The sequence below is a fragment of the Panicum virgatum genome, chromosome 9N (assembly GCF_016808335.1).
Source record: "Panicum virgatum strain AP13 chromosome 9N, P.virgatum_v5, whole genome shotgun sequence".
Lineage (NCBI taxonomy): Eukaryota > Viridiplantae > Streptophyta > Magnoliopsida > Poales > Poaceae > Panicum > Panicum virgatum.
Window position 1 is genome coordinate 63,206,486 of NC_053153.1, and position 25,807 is coordinate 63,232,292.

A 25,807-nucleotide genomic window follows, 5' to 3' on the forward strand; every position below is an offset into this window, starting at 1 on the left:
CTATTAACTGACATGGCACAGTCATCAAGCGTAATCTGGAGCGGAACAAGCATAAACACAAACCTTGAACTACAATGCTTCACCAGTGTTGCATAGTTTGCATCCATGAAAAAAAAAACTGCAAGAGAGCAGGATGGAGAAGATGATGGCTAGTCAAATACAAGATCTACTTACACAACAGGAAACAAAGGCACGACGAGCATGAAGGTGAAGATCAGGGGTAATAATACAGAAATGTACTACAGAAAGCAAAGGCATCTAAATGTTGCTACAATGGAATATATTTTTTGCAAGCGCCTACTTCTGCAAGTGGGTGATGGATGAGATTAGAGGACATGAGATCTATTCCTCAAGGGCCTTCTGGATGTCCTTCTGCAAATTCAAACGAACACCAACCATAAATAAATAATGAGAGAGAGAGAGGGAGTGAGGGAAGGAGGGACTGGGAGGGGAGGGAGGGAGAGAGAGACCTCAATTGACATTGGAGCAGTCGAAGTTGCATATCTTTCAATGACCTTCCCATTTTTGTCGACGAGAAACTTAGTAAAATTCCATTTGATTCTTGACCCAAACAAACCAGGCTTGCTCGCTTTCAGAAACTTGTAGACCGGCGCAGCATCTGGACCATTTACACGCACCTGCAAACCAGTTTGAAAACGTAATCACCCTCTTGATAGAAATAATAAATGGTTTGCCTGCTGATTTCAAGTTTATTCAAAATATGCCTTTACAAAAAAGAATCAACACATCTATTGGCTGTATTTTACTCAGTGAGACAGCTGCAGACTTCATCTCTAAACAAATTTGTGCAAAGCCAACTTAAACTTCTCTGATTATGCCAACAAAAACCAAGAACAAAATGCCTCATCATGTTTTGTTTCTACTGCATGAAGTTAGTTTCCAAATTGATGTACTCTACCATGTGACATATAGACACCATGGCATCATCTGGAAATTAGGAAACTGATCAAAAGCTTCTGAACAAGTAAGCAAGTTCAAAAAACAGTTCTTACCTTCTGAAAAACTGGGTATTCTGCTTTAAATCTGGTGCAAGCAAAGTCTTTTGCCTGCTCAGCAGTCCCTGGCTCTTGCCGCAAGAACTGATTGCAGGGGAATGCTAATATCTCAAAGTCTGGTAATTTTAGAAGTGAAACAGTTTCGGTTAGATCCAGAGAATAAAGACAGAACAGTTCAATGGAATATCACCCACAAATTAATTTTGATGTAAGGTTGCATAAGATAATTGGTTTGATAGCCACCCGCAATAAAGTTATTTCGATGCAAATGCGTAACAGGATACAGTATTTGATGCATAAGTAACAACATATAAATATCGTTGACTTTTAGGTATCATTTGAACTCCTTGCAGTTTTGATTTAATTCCACTGAACGCTGCCCATAATTTGATGCTTGGTGGCTGGTAACTAAGTGTGATGCTTTCTTTCAATTTATGGAGTTGTTCAACAAATTTGGTGAAATAATCCTCATGGAAGCAAATATCTTCATTGGAAAACAGAGTTCCCATTGCCTTCTTTCAGAACTTTTTTTGTTCGCCTTCGTCAGGTGTCTGTAAGTTAGTATCACTATCCAAATGGTCCCTGAAACTGTGTTTAGATTGAAATTACTAGTCTATAGTCTTAAAAGAAAATTGAACAAATTGATCCTTACTCCTTAGATTTTTTCAAGTCTAATCCTCTTAAAATGGTTCCAATACAAAGAGAGGCTATGAAAGTTGACAAGATTAATGACTATTAAATGCATTTAGAGCAACAGCACTCCATAAACCAAAAGATCGCCACTCCTATTTGATAAGCTAACTCTACGAAATTGAATGAATCATGTACCAACCACATATCTAAGAACACAATATTTGCAAGCAGTCCCAGGTGCTAAACGATGCCTTTGGTATCAGTGCTGTCAGCCAAACGATGCAAAATCTCTGTAGACTAGTCATGCACTCTTTTTCAGGTGGCCAATTAGGTAGTTTTTTTTTGTTATTCCACTTCAAATAGAAGACTACAATACATCCACTATTCAAGCAAGCATCAACGTGCCACAACTCCAATTCCAACTAGAACCCTTCTTGAATCACTTGTACAGGCCAGCATCCACAAAGGTTCATAATTCAGACCATGAATAAGCACATAAATTGGTCAAGAACAGCAGCAAGCAAAGCTCTGACCTTTGTCCCTGTACTTCTGATAAAGCTCCGTCAGCTGCGTGTAATTGGTCTCCGTGAACCCACTGGCGGCATCAAGAACACCCACCGTTTCAGCATCTCCCAAACCAAGACACCACCCAAAAAAAGAACAATTCTATCAACTGCCAGGGGGAAGAGATGATACCATTTGGAGGCGACGTTGACAACGAGGAGGACCTTCCCCTTGTAGGTCTCCAGGCTCACTTCCTTGCCGTTGCAATCCTGCTCCGACAAAAAAAAAATCCCCAATTTTTTTTGTTCGTCCAGAACCAGCGACATAAAATTTTAAAACGCAAACAGGATCACCGAAAGAGGAACTTGATTTCGGGAGGGGGGGGGGGGGGGGGGGGGGGGTCGCCGCACCTTGATGGTGAATTCGTGTATGGAGGTCTCCGGCACGGACTCGACCGCCCCCATCCCGCCTCGGCACCTCCTCGCTCCTCCCCTTCGCCTCCTCTTCCCTTCCCTACCGGGCGGAGCTCTCTCGAATCTCCGTCTCCTGATTTGATTTTTCTCGTGTAACCTTTTTCTAGCATGGAGAGAGAATGGAGCGGAGAAGCGCGTGTTTATTTATAGCGGTATCAGATCATCAGAGCTCCGGCGTGTGGGGCCCGCGGATCAGTGGCACAGGCTGTCAGGCTGGTCTCAGACCTGGCGCGGAAAATGTGAACGACTTTTGCGGCCTCTGGGCCCACCAACAGCATTTATGTGACGGCAAGAGCGGCTTCTCTATCGGTGTACCAGGTTACATGGATGAGGATGATCCATGTCCGGGTGCATCGGTGGTTGCGGTTGCGATTGCGCGAGTTGTGCAAGTGTAGCAGGGGCAAAAGTTGAAAATTACGTAAAAGGAACTTTTCCAAAATGCTACTCTCCGTTTATATTTTCTTATTAGATGTAGTTTGACTGTTTCAAATCAATCTTTGACTGCAATTATCTTTTAGTGATATTTAAAATCATGATCAGTGGTAAATATATTTACAATGTTGTATCAATTTTGTGGCGCACAGCTCGTATAATTGGAGTATTAGACCATGTCTTATAACAATAATGAATTAATGAGAGTAATTGTGAAGCATACATACGTTATTCTTGGCAATTGTGTTATTCTTGGCAATTGTTCATTGCTAAAATATAGTGTGTATTTCGATCCAAAATCGAAAAATTGTCTCCATGCGCATATGTAGAGGTTAAGCTATATTTTGTTTCCTCCTCCATGCAAAACAAATCCTCGGTTTCCTCCCAAATCCCAATGCACACCATGAAAAGTATCACGTGAAAGAATCATGAGTTATATATCAAGAAGGCACAATCTGAATAATATCAGTAGAAAATATGCCTCTTGTGCATATGTCTAAGCGTGAATGAAATGCATATTGCAATCAGCTCTCCCAGCGAAGATAAAAGTCAACAACAACCGAAATTATATTACAAACGTAAAAGTTAATTCTTCAGCTTTGTAATGTACAAATTTGCTATTTAGTTAATTTATATAACTCCAATTTGATATTAAACCTTAGAAAAAAAGTTCCTCATATATATTAGTTGTAATCTAGTATATGCCTCATAAATTGCAACCAACTAGCGAATTTACTATGCAATCCCTACCCTCAGAATATATAAGACTTGTAGAGATCCCACTACAACACAAGTCACACGAAATACGCAAATACATATTCATCGGATACAACGCATAGATATTAAAGCATCTCCAAGAGCTCTTGTATTTATGAGTAGCTAAAATTCCAATTTAGCTATTATGTAAAACAAAATATCTAGCCAAAAAAATGATAAAATCCAATAGCTTCTCTAAATCTAACCACAAGCACACCTCTCTTCCTCTTCTGCCTCCTTCTCTCCCTTGCACGCTCACCAAATGCCGCCTCCTATGCTCGCCGGCGACGGCCGCGACACCGGCCACCTCGGCGTGGATGAGGGGGCCTTGGCCTGGTGGAGATGGCGGCGCAGAACCAGCATTTGGCGCACGATCCACTAAGCCCGCCTGCATCGATGAGCTGCTACCCTTGTGAGATCCTGAAGTCAACCTCTGATTGAACTACGAGCTACGCGTAAGTTTCTTCCGTCGATCTGCTCTTTTTGTTGATTGATTTTATTTTTCCCTTCTGATCCACATATCAGTGCCTTTCCCATCCCAATTTCACTCTTGAACTGTTCGTCCACCTTCTGTTTTGTCCTGCAATCATGAGCAGATGGTAGGGCTGATCCACCAGCAAAAAGGATCAGCGGAGCATGACCCTCTTCGATCAAGCACCCGCAGGTCTGACTTCCTCCCATCTCAATTCTTCGCCGAGACGCCCAGGCCGAGCTGCGCCACGTCCGACACGGGGAGCGAGATCTCCTTCCTCTGGACCGCCGGCACGACCGACCTCGCCGGTGACGAATCGGACTCCACCAGCCCGAGCAAGAGGAAGGAGAAAAGGAGTTCGCGCCGGTGGAGCCAGAGCTGCGGGTCGCGGGTTGGGGCCAGGGCGCCAGGCCGTGCAGGCGGGATACAAGAGCTGATGAACTCGGTATTTTTGCCCTGCGGCACCCTCTAGATACAAAAAGAAGGATAGAAGAGGAAGTAGATAGAATATCTGTTAGATGGAAGTTTTTTTTGTCTTTTTTTTAGCCAACTTACCCAAAATACAAGATCTATTGGAGATGCTCTTGCACCAATCAGTCAATCACGATGGCCTGAGTTTTCCAAAAAAAAAAATGTATCCCTCGCTATACTATTGCCATCGATCTTAATCTCACCATTCCACTTCTAAAGAATCTACTACCACGAGTATCTTTCTTAGTGAACCGTTGGAAATAAATCCTGATACTATAATACATGTGTAATAAACACAGCTACATCTCTGATCTTGACTATAGTTAGAACCTAATTTGCCTTATCATCAGTTTTCATAATCAACTAACACTATTGATATATATTAGATTAAAGATGCAATTGTGGGGAAATTAACAGAAATGGAAGATATGCATTAAATGCTAGTGCTGAGTTGGTTCCAATCTCGTGTCACCTATTGGTGCTGTGTTATATCTTTGTGCAGGAACGTTAAAAAATGAAAGATATGCATAGAAGGCTGGCGTTCGGATGCTTTTCAGTCTTTTGCCATCTATAAGTGGTGTAGTATATCTTCTCACAAAAAAAATGCATAAAAAGATGGTGTTCGGCTAGTTTCCAGTCTACACACTATCTTTCAAATTTTATATGTATTTTAACAGCATAGTACACTATAATAATAATCCTACCATGTCTGCATATTTACATGGATCTTTGGTGGAGTTCCAAATCTAGAAAATTTGTGGATTGCTTCAAGGTAGCTAGGTAGTGGTAACTTCCAATATTCTGGATCTGGAGTTAAATGTATGCTAGAAACATTTAGATGAATTATTATACTTAAGTTTTGACTAAATATAAATATTTAAACTACTTTTAATCTGATCTATGAACTGTAGTTTTAATCTAGGATCTCAAAACTGGAGCTGCGTAAACATCCTTATAAAAAAGCATTATTTGGACCTGCTCGATTTGATGATTTAATTATTGCTAGACTTAACAGCTATGCATAGTCGGCTTACACTAACAGTCTAACACCAGGTGCAAAGAAAACACTCAATCACAGCTGGGTGGGAGTAGAGAAAGAAAACCAACCGGTCTGGCGATTCACGATTTGTGCAAAAATAAAAAAGAAAAACCCTCCTCACTGGTCTCACCCAAAGCACTTAGAGAAAGAAAACCAACCGATCTGGAGTTCGATTCACTATTTGTGCAAAAATAAAAAAGAAAAATCCTCCTCACTGGTCCCACCCAAAGCACTGGACATGACACGGCCCAATCTCACATGATCTTTGCGCCGTTGTGTAAAGGTGGGGCGGGAGTTCCGAGAATTTCTCGATCTCCATGAGAAGCCATTTTCTTAAGTAGGGCTGGACATTCGGTTCTAACCGATCTGATTGGCTCGGTTCCTCGGTTCTTTCAAATATTCAATTCCCAAAAAAGTAGAAATTGATTGGTTCTTCTCACACACGTAGGAACCTACAAATTTCGGTTTCGGTTCTTTCGGTTCGGTTCTTTCGGTTCGGTTCCGGTTCTAACCGAGGGAAACAAAATTTTACTGGATGAAAAAGAAAAAAAAAACAAATCTAGCTTCAGCATCGCGAGCGGCGCATTCGACGAGCAGGCGGTGGAACTCGACCTCGAGGATGTCTAGGATGTTAGCCCACCGTCAGGCGCCTTGAGCCTGCCAAGCACGACCCCGAGGTCAGCGAGGAAGCGCGGGCACCGAGGTGCTCGGCGATGTTGGTGAGTCACCGCTCGATGAGCCCGCAGTTGCCGGCGAGGAAGCGCCGCGCCTCCTTGGGCTGAGCCAGGATGGTGAGGTAGGTCCTTCCCGCGCGCCAGCAAGCGCCATTCAATAGCGGTCCGAGGGCCAGGGGCCAGGGCGCTGGGCGGCAGTGGCCGGGACGCGATTGAGCGCGGAGGCCGAATACAGGGGCGGTCGATGGAGTGGGCTAGTGCGGTCGGGAACTCGGGTGGGACGGGGTATGAGACCAAGGGCGGCTAATAGGTGGGAAGATCGGGAGCTACGGGGTGTGTGGCAGGAGTTGCTCTAGGGTTTGCAATCTGGTGTGGTGTGGCCAGTTAAACTGTTGCTTCATGGGCTTATAATGAATTAATGGGTTGAATGTTAAGCAGTTTTGGTTCTCTCAATTAATTTAGAACAGAACCGAATTAAATTCAGTTCTTAAGAAATAGGACCCGAATTATCGGGTTGTTTCAGTTTCAATTCTCAACTCTTTCGGTCCGGTTCTCCGTTTGCCGACCCGATTCTTAAGTACAATGCTGGGGGCTGTCATACCGCAGGTCCAAAAACTGAGGTCACGGGCAAACCCACAGGACCGATATGGAGATGGGCATGCGGCGGCAAGCCACTCTGTCCACATAACCGTGGCCGCCTCCCTCACGCGCACCGCCACTTCCACCACTTCGCCCCTCCCACGCCCTCGCCTTCCTTCCTTCCCCACCGAACTACCAACCCTCCCTCCCTCCTCTCCTCCCTCCCAAAACAGCACAGGCGCAGTCGCACGATCGAGTAAACTACTAAAACCGCGCAGAAAATAATACCGAGAGAGGAGGAAAAATAAAAATAAAAATCCCCAAAGCCACTTCTCCTCCTGCTCCCCCCTCCCATGCCTCCTCCCCTCGCCGCCGCCACCGCCGCAGCCGTCCAGAGAAGTAGGACCACCGGCGAGCGGAGCCGTGGCTTCCCCCGGAGCCGCCGCTGCTCCACGGGTGCAGGCGGTAGCCGACGCGGAGGCGCCTTGTGACCTGTGACCCCTGATCGGTAGCGGGCGGGGGCGGCGGGCCGGTGGACGGGTGGGGCGTGGGTGCGGGCGATGGCGCCGGCCAAGAGGAAGCGGGCGGCGGCAGCGGCCGCCGCGGCGGCCGCAGCCGCGGCCAAGTGGAAGGTGGGCGACCTCGTGCTCGCCAAGATGAAGGGCTTCCCGGCTTGGCCGGCCATGGTGAGTGCGTCCTCTAGCTCCTCTTACTGCCCTGCTCGCTGATCTGCGGCCTCCTGCTGGCCTGGGTAGCCTGGAGTCCGGGGATTCTGGCCTCCTGGGCCATGGGCGGGGGGTTTTTCGCTTAGGGTTTCCTGGGGGGTTGGAGAACCGGGACTTGGGGCTGCGCTTCGGCCGGTTCTGTCAAATCTTATGTTTGCCCACGGTCTTCCTGCCCCGATTTGGCCATCTTAGCTGCTAATCTGTGCTAATTTTGTCGTCCTGTTGCTGCATGGCACAGGGGCTTTGTGCAGCTAGGATTTCGGTTACCACATGTTCAATAAAGATAGGATCTTTAATAAAAACAAGCTCCTTTCTGTTACTTTCTGCTGAGGAGGGTGTAGGGGCTAATTTCTACTGCAATTTTTGACCTAGCTTGGTTCAATTATTGGTGATTTGCTTGTTGCTTTCTTTTGGTCCAGATTTGGTGTTGCTGTTGATTTATGGCAGGGGGATTGGGTAGGATTTGGGTGAGTAGGGGCTACCTTTCCTGTGTTTGGATGTGTCAGTAAGACTTCGCCCCAGTTCGATCTATGGATTTCATTACTTAGCAGTTACAGATAAGGATTTTGTTCTTAGTGATTTGCTCTTAGCGCTTGCCTGGTTCAAACTTACTAGTACAAAAGCAAGATGCTCGTGTCATTTGTGACAGAGTTGACAGGTTTCCTTGGTAGGTTCCACATGTAAAATTACTGATTGCCTGATGCCTTCAAGGGAAAGGATGTTTTCTAGGGTAGATGCCGGTACTTTGGCATCTTGATTTTTTTTTCATTCCTAAATTTAGCATCTGATGATTTCATTTTTTTTCTATCTATACTCTGTGTAGTACTCCTTCCGTTCCAAATTGTAGGTCGTTTTGGCAAATCTAGATACATAATTTTTTTGCTATGTATCTAGACATAATGTTTATCTAAGTGCATAGCAAAGCTATGTATCTAGATTTGCCAAAACAACCTACAATTTGGAATGGAGGGAGTAGATATCAGTAGCTTCCTTTTTGTTGGTACTAAAGAGCGTTTTGCAACTAAAATGAGTCTTAAATGTTCTCTCACGTTTTGTTTTAAGTTCAGGTCAAGGCATGGTTGATGAACTAATGAAAGGTGGCCTCTCCTTATGTTAGGAGTCCCACAAGTAGTGCCATGTGCTTAGTAACTTGATTTATCTGCTTCAGAGTTCGTAGAATTCTTCTGACTCCTCTATTGTGCTAGCACTCTATTGAGGTTTCTCTAGTTTTTGCTGCCGCTTTCTGTATAATGTCTTCATTCACTTCAACACTCTTCTCATTTTCATCACATTCGTTGAACCACTGCACATGTATTCTCATTCCTGGTAGGTACAGTACTGTAGTTGAACATATAAAGTTTATATGTCTTCTGTTTAGTTCCTGTGATGGAATGCTTGATAATGTGCCATTCCTGTATTCCATTCCATTGTATGAAGAGTATGCAATTGTTTTCATTAAACAGATTAATTTTTGAAGTTAATTTAAAGAAAAAAATCTGGCAAGCCATGTGTTTTGTTTAAATTGGCCACTACTTTTGCACATGTCAAAATACTGCACATCCAGGATTTTAGAAGACTACAAAAGCTGGTCCTGCATGTACTATTCTTCAATGTTCAAGAAAACGATAGTTGCTAGGCAGGCGCTAGCCTATTGACTAGCGCCTAGGAAGGTTAAACGTAGATTAAACTTAGGTTAAACATAGACGTTATGCCTCCATTTAGCGTTTAATCTCGATTAAATGAAGTTTAATAACGTTTTTTTAACCTTCCTACTCTTTATTATTTGCTTGAAGAGTAAGAGAAAATGTAGGGCCCATAATGCTTTTACTTGGATGTACGCTTTTGGTTTGAAATGTGTTTGCAGAGAGGTCAGTAGGCCATAACTTGGGAGAACATTGGTAATTCTTAGGTTCCATGTCCATGTGTGATGTTTTTGGGCCATTGGCAGTCTCTCATTGGTTGGTACAGGAATGTTGGGGGATGTATTTAAGCCATTGTGGCATTGTTTGCTGAAATGGTCGGTATTTGGATGGAATCAAGTGCATTGACTTCGGCCTGTGTTGCGTTGGAAAATGCAGCTCCCAAAATTCCTTACCTGAACAAATAGAATGGATTGAGAACCTTGGTTGAGCATCTATAGTTGCTGTATGTTGGCCATTTTATGATTGATAGCGTACTACTCATGATTTTGGACCATAAAATACTTACAAATACAATATTCTTCACTGCTGATTTGATATTTTGTTATTTCTTGTTTGTGTTTTGCCCCCAATTGGCTAAAATGCTTAGGGTGTCTAGGTGCTTCCTGTCAGAACTCCTGTTACATTGATATCCTTGCAAATTTCTCATCCTGTATTCTTTTATAGGCATACTGTTAACTTTTTGTCTGCTCTTTGGCTGATGTAGACATTTTCCTAAGAGTGATTAGGGTTCCGAATAAATCCATTTTGCCTGAGGTTTTATTTTTGACTTTAGCTAGTATAGCGGACTTATTCTTTCTATTTCCCCATACTTTAGGTCTGGCTACCCTAGTAGGGAGCAGGTGTTCATGTCAGAATGACCGCATGAGATATTTGCTTGTATCAATTTTGATTTTGCACTTTCATAAGTTACCTTTTTCGCATTCGAGAAAAATAAGTTACCTTTCTCTTGAGGAAATATGGAGAAGTATTCTCATTTTGTGAATTTTCATACTGTTGCAGATAAGTGAACCAGAGCAGTGGGGCCAGTCTTCTGCTAAAAAGAAGCCACTGGTCTATTTTTATGGTACTAAACAGATGTAAGGGCTCCCCCCCCCACACACACCCACCCACCCCGAACCATTCTCATTTTTATTTGAGTTTATGAGTTACTTTGTATCTTCTGAACATCATGTTCAGGGTTATTAAAACGATAAAACGACGAAACGAATAGAGGGTAGATTTTAACGAAACGATGGACGTTTTATCGTTTAAACGTCGATTTCACAAGAACGTTTTCTCGTGAAAACGTCGTTTTCACGACGTTTAAACGTCGTTTTAATAACCAGGATCATGTTTTAGAAACATCCAAGTTATTAGCTTATATTCGTACTTTTTTTGGTAGTTCTTCCTCAAATACTGATAATCAAGTGTTTGGTTCTTTTATGAGTGGATCAAACATGATCTGTTTATTTGTAATTGCTTTCTTGGGATATTATGTAGTTGTATGCATATACGTCTTTCTTGAAATAAATTAAGTTGTTAATAAGCTACAGTTACAAATCAGACACCATTTGGGATGGTTAATGTGAATATTAAGGTTTAGTGTTTTGTTCCCTTACCTGTGATTGGCATGTAAACTGTGTAGTATTCTTGCTCCATGCCTTATATGCACATTTTATATGTGTGTTGGTTTTTTTTTTTGGGGGGGGGGGTGTAGGTAGGGTTGCTATCTTCCTAGCTACGCGCTATGTGGGCCAATGAGGTTTGCTGCACAATTTATGTTGGGTACCAGTATTCCAAACAGGGCTTATAATTATCTCCCTCTAAACAAACACACTGACCTGTTCTATTTTTCATTTAAATTATGAAAGTGCCCTAGTTAATTGCCACATCAAAGTCCCTGATCCTAAGGTGAAAGGTTTCTTGGGAGAGTTGACTTGGGCTATTTGGAAATGCTGATCAAATCAAGTGTTGAAGCTAATCGAGTTCGCCCACTTCTGGCTTTGGAGATTCCATTTTCCACAAATAGGGTAAACAAACTGCCTAAAAGTCCACTTTCTTGTGTTGGTTCATTGACAAATTGAAGTACTATATTGTGTATTGAGGGAACCTGGTAAAGTAATTCGTTGCCTGTATATGGTCCTTGCTACCTGCTGAGTGCTGAGAACCAACAAGTTTGGTTGAACTTGAAGATGTCCCCTGAACTAGCAGTATGATTAAGCGAAGGCAAAATTGCTCTTCAAGTAGGTAGGAAACCTAAAAAATGTTCATCATAAAGATATTCCCTGGAATGACCTCATTATTACGCAATAATGATAGTGCTTCAGAGGTGGCAGTGCTTGGGGGCTACAAATTGAATACACACTAACACAACTATTTGAAACTGTGATTGTGGGGCTATTGCTCTATGGAACTCCCGACTGTCGAGGCCCTATATCATTATGGTTCAGCAATATCTGTTTTTTTTTTGTTATTATTATTCCTCTAACGCGCATGAGAGTGAGTGCTATTTCATCAAAGAGAAGTATGTTGTACAACACGAAATTCACCCACATAGTTATATTTTTCTTTTTGGCGAGACTAAGTATGCAGAGGGACAATATTACTGCAAGCAATCATTGTTCTCTCAGTCTCTCCCTCCGTCACCTCTCCCTGTTGGCTGTGGTCTGCATGCTGCTGTGCACAAAATTTGTAGCATGGAACTAAATTACCTTATGGAGAAGTCTGCACTTATGCATGACTCTTACTTTCTTCTTTTGCAGTGCTTTCTGCAATTACACTGATCTTGAGGCATTCACGGAAGAGAAAAAAAGGTCCCTACTTGCTAAGCGACATGGTAAAGGGGCTGATTTTCTGAGAGCAGTTGATGAAATAATTGAAGTTTATGATTCTTTAAAAGAGAGAGATAATAATAAGCTTGAATTGGCTGCTGATGAAGTAAAGCCAGTTGTAGAAAAGCTTGCTGAAAATAATAGCTGCTTAGATACTGAAAATCAGGTCAATGGATCCAATACGCATAGTGGTAAAATGATAGAAGATCATTCTATCACTACCAGGAATCCTGACATGGTCAATTCTGATGGGCCTTCTGTCACTGTAAAGGGTGACGAGCCCTGTGTTGTAAATTCTGCTCCTTATGAGCCTACTGAAAATGTAACCATCCTTGATGAAATGAGGGATATTCCTTTGTGTCCTAATGCATTTTCAAACAAACCAAGGGATGCACAGCCGCAGAATTGCTATACACGTAGTAGGGTTCCATCGCTGCGGAAGTCAAGAAGTTCAATAAGTGTTGAATCAAGAAAAGCTCAAGGTTCTGGTAAACTTTTGGATTGTCAAAGTCACACAGAGGATGACAAAGCCAACTCAGGTGCTATTTCTACATCAGATACTGTTTTGTTGCATTCTAGTATAGGCACCTTCAACAAATCTGTAGCTTTGGAGACTATTAGCAGCAAGAGAAAGTTGAACTCTCCTGTTAAGGTGGATAGTACCTGTAACAGTGAAGCATCTGAAAACGGAGCTTCAGAGACAGAATTGAAATCAAATGGTACATCTAATCTTCCAATGGACAATTCAGTATTTAAGAGAAAAAGAAAAGCAGACAGAAAGCCTCTTACACATTATAAAGATTGTACACCACCAAACAAAGGTGAAGAATTGCAGGCTGAATACAGTGAAATCCTTCCAGATTCTCCAAATTCGAAGAATGAAGTGAATAAGTCAGATGGAGATGAGCACTTGCCACTGGTCAAAAGGGCAAGGGTCCGAATGGGAAGGTCTCAATTGGAGGATTCACCAATTGATGATATTGATGTTTCTAATAAAAAGCTAGAGATCGCTATAACTGCAGACAAATGCGATACACATTATACACCTGCATTACCTATCAAAGATTATTCAGCTGATCAGGTTGCGGCAGTGGTAAATACTGTTTCTAATCCATCATCCAAATTTGATATGCCTTTCCTATCAAGGGAGGGTCATCCTTCTTGGAAGAACAAAGAATACCATCCAAAGATTTTGGCATTGGATGTTGAAGCTGCTTTACCTCCATCAAAACGTCTTCATCGAGCCTTAGAAGCAATGTCTGCTAATGTTGCTGAAACTAACAATAGTATACCTGAAGTTACAGGGCACAGTGACATGGTTCTAGATGGTTCTTTGTCAATGGGAAACAACCATTCTAATATATCTGCTGATGCAGTAGTCACTGTATCTAATAAACCTGGAATAGTTCAAAGCCCTGGACCTTCTTTGGACACAGAGTTTGTGCATAGTCCATCTGGCAAATATACCTCTGAATCAATTTTTCAAAATAATGCTGTTTCTTATTCTGCTTCAGTTCCTTCAAAAGCAAACAATCATGACAATCATATCATGACAAAAGGCGATATATGTGAAGAAACCCATATGGATAGCAAAGCTGTCAATTGTTCCTTGGTTTGTAATGAACTGGATAATGATGTCTGTGGGAAAACTTCAGCCCTTTGTATGAAATCGAATGAGCCTGCTCTTGATGCTACACAAACCACATCTGTACCTGACCGGTTATCTTCATCTTTGGAGAAAGCTAGTGAAAATGTGGTGACAATCCATGTCAAAGAGACAAGAGCCTTTGGCTCAGCTGCCTGTGATGTTGACGGAACTGATAAGCCAGTTGACCATGCAAGCAACAATGTGATCACCAATGCTATATGCCATGGTGAGATTGTTATAGCGGAATCCGTAAACAATGTGGGTGATACGGCAAGCAACTCTTCGTTGGCTACTAAATCATCCAGTATACAATCCGATGCAGACACCCGGACATCTGAAGTGTAAGATCTTGATTTTTATGCTTATGTTACCATTTATTTGTTTGTTTACCATGATGTATTTTCTATGCACGTGTCCGTCATTGCTCTTGTACAATTTAGTGCTTATGCTATTTCTGTTTTCAACATGCTTTTCCAAAGTTTCTTTTTAATACCTTCTACCTTTTTTCTGTAATAGTCTCTTTTTTGTGTTTCACTACCGTCGCCCACTCTGGCCCAAGGTGTGTGATTGGTTGTTGTAATTGGCCAATTCTCTCTTCTTAATACAAAGATACACAGCTCTCCTGCGTGTTCGAGAAAAACATGCTTTTCCAAAGTTTTATTACAGTGGGCCTTTTCATTTTTTTTATTAATGTTAAAGTTGATTATTTTGCTGTAGATGTCTACATTTGAAATTGCATTTGCAAAAATAGGTCTATGTGATGGTTAACCTAGGAGAGTACCAAATATTCTTCATCAGTCTGCTGGCATGTAGGTAGGGTAACCTATGTATTCACATGGTTCTATGAAATAGTATTTCTTCTGTATTACATATTGGATCGGTTCCACTTGTAAAAAAAAATCAAAATTTTATCCTAAAAGTGTGTGTTGTATCTTCTGTCCAAATCCGAAATGTGTATTGACCCAGAAACTATAAATATAGGATTTTTTTATTAAAAACACAAAATTCCTATTAGATGATGGGTGCTATCAACCTACATGCTTTTGTCACAGCATAAAAGCAGGGGTTGGGAGTGAAAATAGTGCAATTATTGCACTTTCATTTTTAAAAGCTACACTCATCCCACTTATGGACATACATTTTGAAATGTTGCTTCCCAAGAAAGAAGGGCAAATATTGCGAAATAAATGGAACATGTTTGTTTTCCCCACTTCAATCATGCTGTGAAGCAGAAGTAAGGCTGATGTTCTCTTATGTGAATTCTGAATGCAAGGTCTACAGTTTTTATGGAATATTTGTTAATATTGTAGATTAGGTAGAGCACAGTGTTGTCTTGCTTTAATATTGTAGATTAGGTAGAGCACAGTGTTGTCTTGCTGTTCGGATCTTCCTACGTTGGTGTTTAAATTCACAAGGCAACCTTTTGAGATGGCATGACTTTCCTTATTTTTTTTTTCTTGCAGGCATATGTTCTCATCTTTGGCATTAAAAGAACTGAACCACAGAAATCTAAAGGACAAGAGCACTTCCCCAGATTCAATGCCAATGAAAGAACTTATAGCTGTTGCACAAGCTAGAAGGTTCTCACGATCAACTTCCTTTCCAGATAACTTCTTAAATGCCAAGTATATTCCTGAAACATCAGTAAATACACCTCCGAAGGAAGGATCGCACAGTCAGTTGTCACCTTCAAATCGGATTATCAGGTCCACCACTGCAAATGATAATGTTCATTCTAGGAGTCCCTTTAATAGCATTCAACAGAAGAAATTAGCAGGGCATGATGAAGCCAATGTGGCAAGAAGGTCTTTCAAAGATTTCCTTGCTACAATGACGAGAACAAAAGAAAGTATTGCACGTGCGACACGTCTTGCTATCGAGTGTGCTAAATTTGGCATTGCTGGTGAGGTTAGACCTTGCATCTCCTCTTTTGTTGCTATTGACTATTGTTTACAGAGAACACTTTTTTGTTGTGATTCCTTCATCCATGTTTGTAGCTAGGTTTTTCTTTCAAATTGTCTTTATTTTTTGCTTCTGGAGTTATGATATGTAATTCTTTAATTGGTATACTGGATTATTGGTGGACTGATTAGCATATATTTGTTTTCTTATTCTGTTGGTGATTTGATGTTCTTTATGCCAACCGCTAGCTCGAGGAGCAAGCTTATCATTTTCATGAATGTAGCTAATTCCCAAAGTGAGCCATCTACGATAGTTCTCACTTTCTTAGACATGATATGAGAAGACTTACCATAAACTTGAGGATTTGGAAATAACAAGTGATAATCCTTCCAGACATAGCACTTCTGAACTCTAATTTACTTTGTGAAATTTATGTAAACATGTATGCACATTCCGCTTACCATGAGAAACACATGGCCTTTCATTTCATCCACCAAAAGTGCCATCTATCAACATTTTCTGATGCCTTTTCTTTGTTTGACTGTCTAGGCAATTGACATTATCGTTGAACATCTGGAGAAGGAATCAAATTTATATAAGAGGGTGGACCTCTTCTTTCTTGTAGATTCAATAACACAATGCTCTCGCAACCAGAAAGGCATGTGTATAGTCTTCCCAAATTTGGCTTTTTTTTTGTTACAATGGTATTTATTCTACCGGGTTTCATCTTATTGTTTCATCTCTCGCAACCTTGAACTTATTTCTTTCGGGTTTCATCTCTAGCCTACCCCAACTTGCTTGGGAAAAAGGCTATGTTGTTGTTGTTGTGGTGGTGGTATTTATTCTACCGTTACAAATCATGTAGGTGGAGCTGGAGATGTATATCCCTCTCTTATTCAGGCAGTTCTACCTCGAATACTCTATGCTTCTGCGCCCCCTGGAAACTCAGCATGGGAGAATCGAAAGCAATGCCTCAAGGTAAGTGCCTTTGATGGTCCGGTAGAATAGATATCATGTGCAGCATTGTCATTCTTTTGCCTCATACAAGTTTGACATTTGATTATCAGGTTTTGAAACTTTGGCTCGAAAGAAAAACACTTTCAGAGTACGTCATCCGTCACCATATTAGGGAAATTGAGACTATCAATGAGGCGTCATTTGGAAGTTCTCACCGTCCTTCAAGAACAGAGAGAGCTCTAAATGACCCTTTGCGTGACAATGAAGGAATGCTTGTTGATGAGTATGGGAGGTATGGTGCTATCCCTTTTTTGTGTTACTGGAATGTAAATTTGTTTAATCTTTATGGAAGCGTGATAGTTTTACATGTTTGTGTTGTTTGCATGTTACAGTGCTATAAGCACTAACTTTTATTTGTTGTTTACCAATACATAAGGGAAACGAGGTATGGGGTTCAACCTCTTTCATGTATTGGATTGGATCATTGTTTTAAGTTATATGCTATAGTGTCATAAGTTTCCATTTTTTCTATTGTTTCTTGCTCTATGCGTATCAATTAACTATTAAGATGAGGACCATATGAATTGACTGGCCATAAAATGAGAACATGCACTAGCTCTGGTAAGCCTGATTAGGGTATCCCTAATTCCCTATCCCTATATCCTCATGTTCATGCATGAAAAGTGTTCCTTCTGTGATTTGGACCCATGGTCTCTCACGTTTTTTTTTTCTTAATGCATTCTTGTTGGGATTCTCTTGGTTCATGTTAAGCTGTGTACTATTGTGATTTGTGGGTAAATGGTACTAGCAAAGAATCAGCAAATATTTTCGGGAAACTTTTTTTTTTCCAACAATGTTAAATTGATTTGCTGCCTCGTTTTGCTATGATATCTGACTCTACATCAGCTAAACAAATGTAATAGAACTATCACTGGAATATAAGGGAGGACTTGGAAAGTTGCTTAAGACTAAACAATCACTAGTGAGCACCCTTTTATAATAGATATGGAAGACATGGTAGAAAAATATGTGATGATGTGTTCTGGTCCATGTGTGATACATGCAGTGTGGACATGCATCTGTTGCATCGTGGTGCCAACTGCCAAGGGCATTTGAATTTGACCTTATCAATTTAGCAAATCAGTTAGCATATAGAACATGCAACACCATCTATGGGCAAGTTTTTGCTATTTTCCTCTGATTTCCTCATGGTTTACGTGTTTCATTATTTTTCAACAGTAATGCTGGTTTTCAGCTACCCAACATAATCTGCACAAAAGTACTTGAAGAAGAAGATGGAAACTCCTCTGAAGATAGGAGCTTTGAAGCTGTTACACCTGAACAGGATGCTCCAGATAATGATGACAACGTGGAATCTCAAATGCCTTTGGAGAAGCATCGCCACATTCTCGAAGAAGTTGATGGTGAGCTTGAGATGGAGGATGTAGCTCCACCATCTGAAACTGAAGTTACCACCAAATGCCTACCAGAGCAAAGTGGCACTAATTGTACGCCATCTGATCAACACCCTTCAGATGTTGGTCCTCCCCTTCCTGTGGATAGGCCTCCATCACCTCCGCCATTGCCATCATCTCCTCCACCTGTGCCACCTCCGCCACCTGCCCCCATTCCCCAGAGTGCGCAGATGCAGCCAAAATTACAAACGACATCTGATCCCATTGGGCCGCATCCTCCAAGAGCTACATATGTATGTATATTTTGTTCCTGTGCAAGAGATTATCAGATTATGCAATCATAATATCATGTACTTAACAGGTGCTGCTTTTTTTTCAGAATATTCAAAATCAACAACCACATTCTATTGAGCACCCAGGTAACATGAATCCTTCTGTTGCACCATTGCCGCCTCCACCATTTAATAATTCAGGATATGGTGGGCAATCAAATCAGATTCCACCTCCCCCACCGATGGCACCACTCAATCCTCCTGGTCCCCATAGCAATTTCCCTGCACCCCCAGCACCATACCATGGAAATAACTATCATCGGCCTCCAACTACATCAATTCCTAATGAGGGATATCATATGCAACCACCACCCCCTCCGCCGCCTCCAAATCAATTCCCTCCTGTGCCACCAGAACACCAACAAAGGCCACACCACTGGGGTAATAACTGTCCTCCGTATCCTGAGAGATATCAGTACAATGGACATGATCGAGGTCATCCCAGACGTGACAGAAGGCAACACGGGCATGACAGACAACATCATTTTGATGATAGAGGTTACCACTACGATGATAGAGGATATCACTACGATGATAGAGGCCATTACTTTGATGATAGAAGACATCATTTTGATGATCGAGGACACCATTTTGATGATCGAGCTATTAGGGGGCCAATGCACCATGAGGCTGCTGACAGGGGAAGATATGCTTTTCCGCCAGGTACTCTTCTTGGCACTGTTGCGAACCTCTCTTTATTTATCATGGTCTTCATGCTGAAATGTGACCTAATAAAAATGTCTTCCATTGTCAATTACAGTTCCAATATTTGCCATGCTGTTGTAATGTTCGGAACTTCGGACTTGTGCAACCATTGTGTAAACTTGTTCTGTTCGTGCCATTGCTGTACCAATTTGAGTGGCATGAATTAACAAATTTTGCTACATGAATTGGTATGGCAGTGGCATAACGGAACATGGTTTCACAGTGGTGGCACGATTCTAAATATCACAAAAGCAATGTTGAATCTGTAATTGACAGTGGCGCAAAACACTTTTTATCCAAAATGGGATCTGCTAATGTTTTCTCATGAATCTACTGTTGTTTGTTGTATAATCGTCCACAATGAGCACTGAGTTGATTTGGTTTGTTGTTGAGTCATATGCAGGACCTCCTCCGATTCCAGACCACTTTGAAGGTCCACCAGCCCCAATGCACTATGGGCGACCATCGGATCCTCCACCAGGGCCTTGTGCAGGCTGGTCTAGGCCCCCTAGGATATCTAACTATTCTCCCTCCAGACATTCTATGGAGCCTCCAGTTTCACATGCAGCTGGTGGTATGTTACATGTTGCTTTGATATGTTTCCTAGTACAAGTTGCATCCATTTATATGATTTTTTTTTGGAGAATCTGGTTTACTTGTATGGAATTGCTATTATTTTGCTGTTATGGTAGAAATTTTCAGTTTAAATCAAAAGGTTCAGTTTAGAAAACAGACAGGGGAACACTTTAAATCACAAGCTTCTTGTTGATTCATCTTGGCCTACATTGCTTCAAAATTAGCTTACAGCAGCAGCCCACTACTTCTAATTCATGTTACTTAACAAAGATGCATTTATATCATTCGAATGTAGAATGTAAGCCTCCGTCAGCAGTCCACTTATTCTAATTCCTGTTACTTAACAAAGATGCATTCATATCATTTCCTTGGTATGAGATGCTAATATACTGTTGTGGGGCATTCGAAAAGAAAGTATCTTTAGATTCTCTTGGTGAATTAAAAACTGTGGATGCTAAATGTATCTGTCATATTGCAGGACATGGTGGCTGGAGACCACGATAACTTTTTGTGAAATTGAAATGGTATGCTATTTGCTCCATTGGCATTGCCTGATTGCCTTAGCCTTCTCTGCTTGATCTGACCTGTTTCTTTCAGATGCTGATGCTTTTCTTAGTATGGTTCCGGAAGACTGAGTTCACTCCACCTCAGGGTGGGGACGCCAGCGAGATCTCCAGGTTGTACATATGTATCTCAGGATTGCTCTCTGGATGAAGTCCGTATCTTGTATCAAGCGATTGTAGCCTTAGATTGTATTTGTTAGTGTCGCGGTCGTCGGTTTCATCTGGAGGGACTTCATTGTTGATGTCCATTTATAAATGCCTCCTGTCAGACAACATACAGCTACTCTGATGACTTACTGAAACTGTTTGATTACAGCGTACATAAAGGCAAAGAGTGAATACAAATCATTTTCCCCTAGCCCCTTGCACCAGCCGGAGACTCCGTAGTAGTCCTCATGCATCAGCTGAAGATCGTCGCATGCATTTGCTTGTCAAACCGCAGAAAACGGCATTCAAATGTTCCATTTGTACAGCTTCAGCTTTGATGCTCGGTTGAGCACAATTTTCGTGTATAGCAAGTATGTTACACACCTCCTGTCATCACAACTGTAGTTCCATTTATCTACTAAGGTCAAGTAGACTATTTTAACTGCAATGTCCAAGTAAACTGATATAAGCCCATAGGAGATTCCAAGAGCTGACATGCAATGCCAACTCTGACCTTTAGAATACCAGTATATTAAAAAACAATTGAGTTACATGCATCACCAAAGAGCCACTAACCTCTCACCAGCTACAAGTGCTGCTAACATCCATGTAAACAAGCAGGTGGCCATGGCTGAAGAAGGTGGTGGCCCTCGCTTGATGCATGCCACCGGCATGAAGCACCTAATTCAGACCATGCACCGATGACCCCGGTCACTCCTACTCGTCTAGTTGTGTACGAAGAACCTAATCCAGGCCGTGCAGGGGCTGACCCAACTACTACTTGAAATAACGGGCATCTTTATATATATATAAACATGTCGCACGCCGCCAGCGAACTAGAGAGGCCAGGCCACAACGGCGCCGAGTAGCAGCAGGCGGCTGGCCAGAGATGGCCGCCTCGGCGACCCACGCCGCGGTGCTCGCCGCCGCCCTCCTCCTCCTCCCGTCCCTCCTCGCGCCCGTCGCCGTGGCGCAGCCGGCCAAGGGCGCCAAGGCGTTCTGCATCAGCCAGTTCGCCATCGCCAGCCAGGCGTGCTCCATCCTGCCGCCAAGCCCTCCCGACGAGCATCACCACCACGATGATGATGACGACGACGACGACGATGATCACGAAGACGACGAGCGTCGCCGTGACCGCGACCGGCACCGTCGCGGCCACCGCGCGGCGGCGATCAGCCTCTCGGCCCTGATGGCGAGCAGTAATGGCAGCCAGCACGGCGCTGCCGTCGTCGCCGTGAACCGCACCGGCGGGCACCACCACGGCAACCGCACCCGTGGCGGGCACGGGCGCAGGCGCGGCCGGGGACGCGGCCGCCTGCGGGACGGCGACGACCAGCACGACACGGACGATCCCGACCACGACGATGACCACAGCGGCGACGATGACCACAGCGGCGATGACGACCACCACGACGCCGACGACCCCGATCACGACGACGAGCATGAGGACGACGACGACGACGACGCCCACCACCACGACACCGACGACCCCGACCACGACGATGACCACGACGATGAAGACGATGACGACGACGACGACGACGATGACGACGACCACCACGACGAGGAGCTCCGGGCGTACCGCGACTGCTGCCGGTGGCTCAAGGAGGTGCAGAAGGACTGCGTCTGCGAGGCGCTGCTGCGGCTGCCGCCGTTCCTCGTCAAGCCGCAGCACACGTACGTGGTCAGGGTGGGAAGGACGTGCAAGATCACCTACCGCTGCGGCGGCGTCTAGCTTAGCTAGCTAGCCCCATGCCGCCGCCGGCCATCCGCCGCTCGTGGCCGGAGTTCCATTAACTGCGGTCACGTGCGCCCGTGTTTCTTTTAAGATTACATGCTTGGTCATTTTGTTCACGTAGGGGATATATATATATATTAGGTACGGTAGTTTCTACTTGTGGGGTGTGTTTTGATCTACATATTTGTGGTTGCAATGTTGGCTGTCCATCAGTAGTTTTGAAGGATAATATGATGTAGTCCCAGCAAAATTTTTCTACTACATGTTAATAACGGCCGTCTGCCAGACACTGATTTATTTACCATATGCAATTTTGTATTTGATCGGACAGAGGTGCTCATAGAGGCAGTGCTATTTTGTATTTGATAGTCTGTACTGCATTCCATAAAAAATAAGACTAATTATTAACTGTTGGATTTTAGGCAATGCAAATTTCAGGTGGCTAATTGTAACAGCCTAGCTTTTCAAAATTTAGTAAAATTTTTTGCAAACTATTTTAGGTGTTTTGGATCTCTGAAGAATTATCTGAGTACTTACGAAATTTCGAGTTTTGACCAGCATATGCGTTAGAACTAGAAAAATAACATCTACTGAGTATTTGCTTGGTTCTATGTATTTTTCTATACAATATTTTCTTCATACTTGGTATTATTTTAATTAGATGTATCTCATTACAAACTAAAATAATACTCTTTGGAATGATGCCGCCATTATTCTCGCGTTTCCTTTTTAGATCAAAGATCCCCTCAAAATGTTCTCTCTCGGCCCGGCTGCATCTCCTCACAGCCCATCATTCCTCATGGTGGTACGGGCCGCACGTCGGACAACGCAGCAGGGCCCGGGAGAGGCATCATCTCCTCTCTTTTTTTTTTGTTTGAAAATTTGGCATGAGCACTCCCGAGTCATGTTTATTTTCTTGAGGATCGGAATGCAGCATAGATGCATACATACATACATAAAGCTTGAGAGTAAACACTACTCATGCTGTATAGTCAAAGATGGAATTATACTCTGGTAGTCATATTCGTGGACAAGTTTTTTTTTTAACTGTGCCATCCCTCACGATGTACGGTACAAGTGGTAGCTACTGCTCCAACTTCAATCTCTCTAGGTGCATCCTCCCATCAAGTTTAGCTGTGTAGAATTGCTTCAAGTAATCCTGATAATTGGTTGATCTGTAACGCACTTTATCGCCTTTCATGAACTCTGGCAGAGGACCAACCACCATATCCCCGCAAGGATGTTGGAACAGTGCCACAGAAATTCGCTGTTTGGTTGGGTGTATCACGGCCCTGTGCTCAACACTTTTGAATTTACCATTGCTCATGATCTAAGGTGAGATGAAGGATAACATCAGCAATTCAGCGTAGGAGACAACAAAAATATAGGACAAGACTGCTCATACTATCTCTGGCAACTAATATAGCCAAGAAATCATGACATCTTACTATTACTAATTGGAGACTCCTTTTGAAATCTCTACATGACGCCATTTAGGATCCAATATGAATATTTAAAAATAGAAAAAAAATTAAATTTTTTCATAAAAATCAGAAACATCCGAGCACAATTTGACGACTCAAGGCATAATTGTCATTGTATATGTTATTTTTCCTAATAAATTATCCACCTCTGCTATTATAAAAATAAAATAAAGTAACCCCCAAACATATAACTAAATTACCCACTTATGCTGTTATAAAAATAATGCAAATGATCCCCTAAATTTGCATATTTATTTAATTATATCATAATTAAAAGTTAAGTAACCCTAAATCTGAATCTAAATTATATAATTATAACAAAATATTAAAACACACCAATATAAATTCTAAATTGTTATTTCTATCATTATTAATGTATTATTTATGTTATTATTTATATAAAAATCTATCCATGATATGTGTCACCATGTTTTCTTGTATGATGGAAGAGATAATAGTATCAACTCACAAACACATGGTTCATATATCAAACACATATGGAGGTGTGATGCAAAATAAAATCAATTGCAACTAGATAATGATAAATATGCATTTTAAGTATCTATTAGAATATTTAATAGATAAAAGAGGATGTGAGATAGATAATTATAATTATTATCTATAAATCTTATTTTTTTATATTGATTCTAATTAGCCCGTGAAGATGCACGGGTTGATAGGCTAGTCATCTTAATTATGAATAAAACTTCTCACGAGTCCACGTAAGCATCACCTACCTCAAGGACGTCGCCGACGTTGACGATGAAGGCGCCTTCGCGAGCCTTGACGGCGAACCACTTGCCGTCCTTCTTGACCTGCAGTCCCTGCACGTCGTAGTTCTTTTGCCGCAGCAACGTCAGGCCACACGCGTCGGTGTGCGCCGTCAGGCCCAGCACCCGGTCAGCCTGCTGCCGGCACGGCGGGTAGTAGTTCACCCTCATGCCCTGGGTCTGCCCTTCGAACACGGCTCGCAGCGACGCCGGCTCGGCGCCGGCGCCCCTGGCCATGAACTCCAGCAGGCGATACGCTAGCTGCCTGGCCTCCGAGGAGTACACGTCTACTGAATGCCTGATGAATTTCATCAGATTTGAAATTGAGATCGGAAAGATATAAATAAACAGTGGATGCAAAAGTTTTAAACTCATGGAGAAAATTTGAACTCATTTAACTTTTTACGACATTGTTGGTTGGAAGAAGATCACCCGAAGGATGCAGGGCGAGTAGGCCAGAACCGCAGGTCCCTGGACTCGGTTAGATGGACCTGGAGGTAGAGCATGTCTGCCTAGTCCAGCTTCTGGTCGTCAGACACGACGAAGGCCTGGCCATAGCCTTCGAGGCTGCCGGCTTGCTGTGAGCATTCCTTCTTGTCTTGGAGCGGCTGCTTGAAGAACTCGTCCACGTCATTCATCAGGTTTCCAGTCACTTCCTCTGGGAGTCCATGGTTGATGAGCTACACGTATTCGTTCCATGGTTTGGTCACACTGTATATGCTGATCTTACAAAGCAAATGGACGATGCACCCACCTGGAAGAAGCCCCAGTTCAGACAGGCAGACGCCAGCTTGGCGCACTCCTCCTCCGACGACTGCGGGTCCTGCAGCTTGCGGAGGTCGATGACCGGAATCGCGCAAGCACCGTCGTCGCCGGCGACGACCTCCTCAGAGCTGGGATCCTTGCTGAGGTACCTCTCGGGCACCTGCTGCTGGACATCGACCTCGCCGTTGCAAGCCTCCGCGAGCACCTGCACGTTGGCCACCGGGAGAGACCCAGCTGTTCTTGCTTCCGCCATTGATACTCCCTCCGGAGCTCCGGCTGCCGCCGCCTCCTCCTCCTACTTCTCCTGGAGTTTTCTTTGACTTGCTGGATGCTGCGTTGAATTATAAAATGCGTGGTGTTTGTGATCGGCCGAAGCGGTGGTTGGTCCCGGACCAAGTATCAAGACGACCATGTGGGGAAGGCATGGTGATGGAGAGGAGTATCGGTAGTACTCTTCCGCTGTCTTCTGGATGTTGCTATGAGTATCGGTAGCACACGCAACTCATGCTGTCTCGATG

At 42.9% G+C, this 25,807-nt stretch overlaps 3 protein-coding genes, 1 long non-coding RNA gene and 1 pseudogene across 6 annotated transcripts; 3 read left to right on the forward strand and 2 right to left on the reverse strand.

The window, feature by feature from the left end:
- Positions 1-47: 47 nt before the first annotated feature.
- LOC120687881 (probable glutathione peroxidase 4) lies at positions 48-2,749 on the reverse strand. Its single transcript, XM_039969959.1, has 6 exons — positions 2,564-2,749; positions 2,346-2,422; positions 2,183-2,244; positions 1,014-1,132; positions 471-638; positions 48-372 (listed from the first exon to the last, which is right to left on the reverse strand). The coding sequence occupies exons 1-6, from the start codon at positions 2,615-2,617 to the stop codon at positions 343-345; spliced, it is 510 nt and encodes a 169-aa protein (XP_039825893.1). The 5' UTR covers positions 2,618-2,749; the 3' UTR covers positions 48-342.
- Positions 2,750-3,653: 904 nt separating this feature from the next.
- On the forward strand, positions 3,654-4,978 carry LOC120687882. Its single transcript, XR_005680901.1, has 2 exons — positions 3,654-4,269; positions 4,411-4,978. It is a non-coding gene; the product is annotated as an uncharacterized LOC120687882 (long non-coding RNA).
- A 2,221-nt stretch (positions 4,979-7,199) lies between these two features.
- LOC120687878 (protein HUA2-LIKE 3-like) lies at positions 7,200-20,743 on the forward strand. Of its 3 annotated transcripts, none has more exons than XR_005680900.1 (12): positions 7,200-7,735; positions 10,477-10,553; positions 12,219-14,276; positions 15,399-15,843; positions 16,387-16,495; positions 16,703-16,815; positions 16,905-17,086; positions 18,034-18,502; positions 18,589-19,204; positions 19,640-19,820; positions 20,301-20,346; positions 20,420-20,743. XR_005680900.1 is itself a non-coding variant. In XM_039969955.1 (12 exons), the coding sequence occupies exons 1-11, from the start codon at positions 7,610-7,612 to the stop codon at positions 20,324-20,326; spliced, it is 4,392 nt and encodes a 1,463-aa protein (XP_039825889.1). In that variant the 5' UTR covers positions 7,202-7,609; the 3' UTR covers positions 20,327-20,346; positions 20,420-20,743. The 3 variants fall into 3 exon arrangements, 2 of the variants coding, with proteins under 2 accessions (XP_039825889.1, XP_039825890.1); XM_039969955.1 differs by having other exon boundaries at positions 7,202-7,735; positions 19,650-19,820; XM_039969956.1 differs by lacking the exon at positions 7,200-7,735 and adding an exon at positions 11,328-11,486 and having other exon boundaries at positions 10,507-10,553; positions 19,650-19,820.
- A 304-nt stretch (positions 20,744-21,047) lies between these two features.
- On the forward strand, positions 21,048-22,569 carry LOC120687880 (coiled-coil domain-containing protein 1-like). Its single transcript, XM_039969958.1, has one exon. The coding sequence runs from the start codon at positions 21,422-21,424 to the stop codon at positions 22,265-22,267; it is 846 nt and encodes a 281-aa protein (XP_039825892.1). The 5' UTR covers positions 21,048-21,421; the 3' UTR covers positions 22,268-22,569.
- Positions 22,570-23,199: 630 nt separating this feature from the next.
- LOC120692598 lies at positions 23,200-25,807 on the reverse strand (annotated as a pseudogene).

Excerpts from the sequence above, each read along its gene's own strand:
- LOC120687881 (XM_039969959.1), bottom strand. The coding sequence starts at position 2,617 with ATGGGGGCGGTCGAGTCCGTGCCGGAGACCTCCATACACGAATTCACC. Across the intron at positions 2,245-2,345 it reads GTCAACGTCGCCTCCAAATG|TGGGTTCACGGAGACCAATT; the intron begins GTATCATCTCTT and ends TGATGCCGCCAG. Across the intron at positions 1,133-2,182 it reads TCAGAAGTACAGGGACAAAG|ACTTTGAGATATTAGCATTC; the intron begins GTCAGAGCTTTG and ends TAAAATTACCAG.
- LOC120687878 (XM_039969955.1), top strand. The coding sequence starts at position 7,610 with ATGGCGCCGGCCAAGAGGAAGCGGGCGGCGGCAGCGGCCGCCGCGGCG. Across the intron at positions 17,087-18,033 it reads CTTGTTGATGAGTATGGGAG|TAATGCTGGTTTTCAGCTAC; the intron begins GTATGGTGCTAT and ends ATTTTTCAACAG. Across the intron at positions 19,205-19,649 it reads AAGATATGCTTTTCCGCCAG|GACCTCCTCCGATTCCAGAC; the intron begins GTACTCTTCTTG and ends AGTCATATGCAG.
- LOC120687880 (XM_039969958.1), top strand. The coding sequence starts at position 21,422 with ATGGCCGCCTCGGCGACCCACGCCGCGGTGCTCGCCGCCGCCCTCCTC.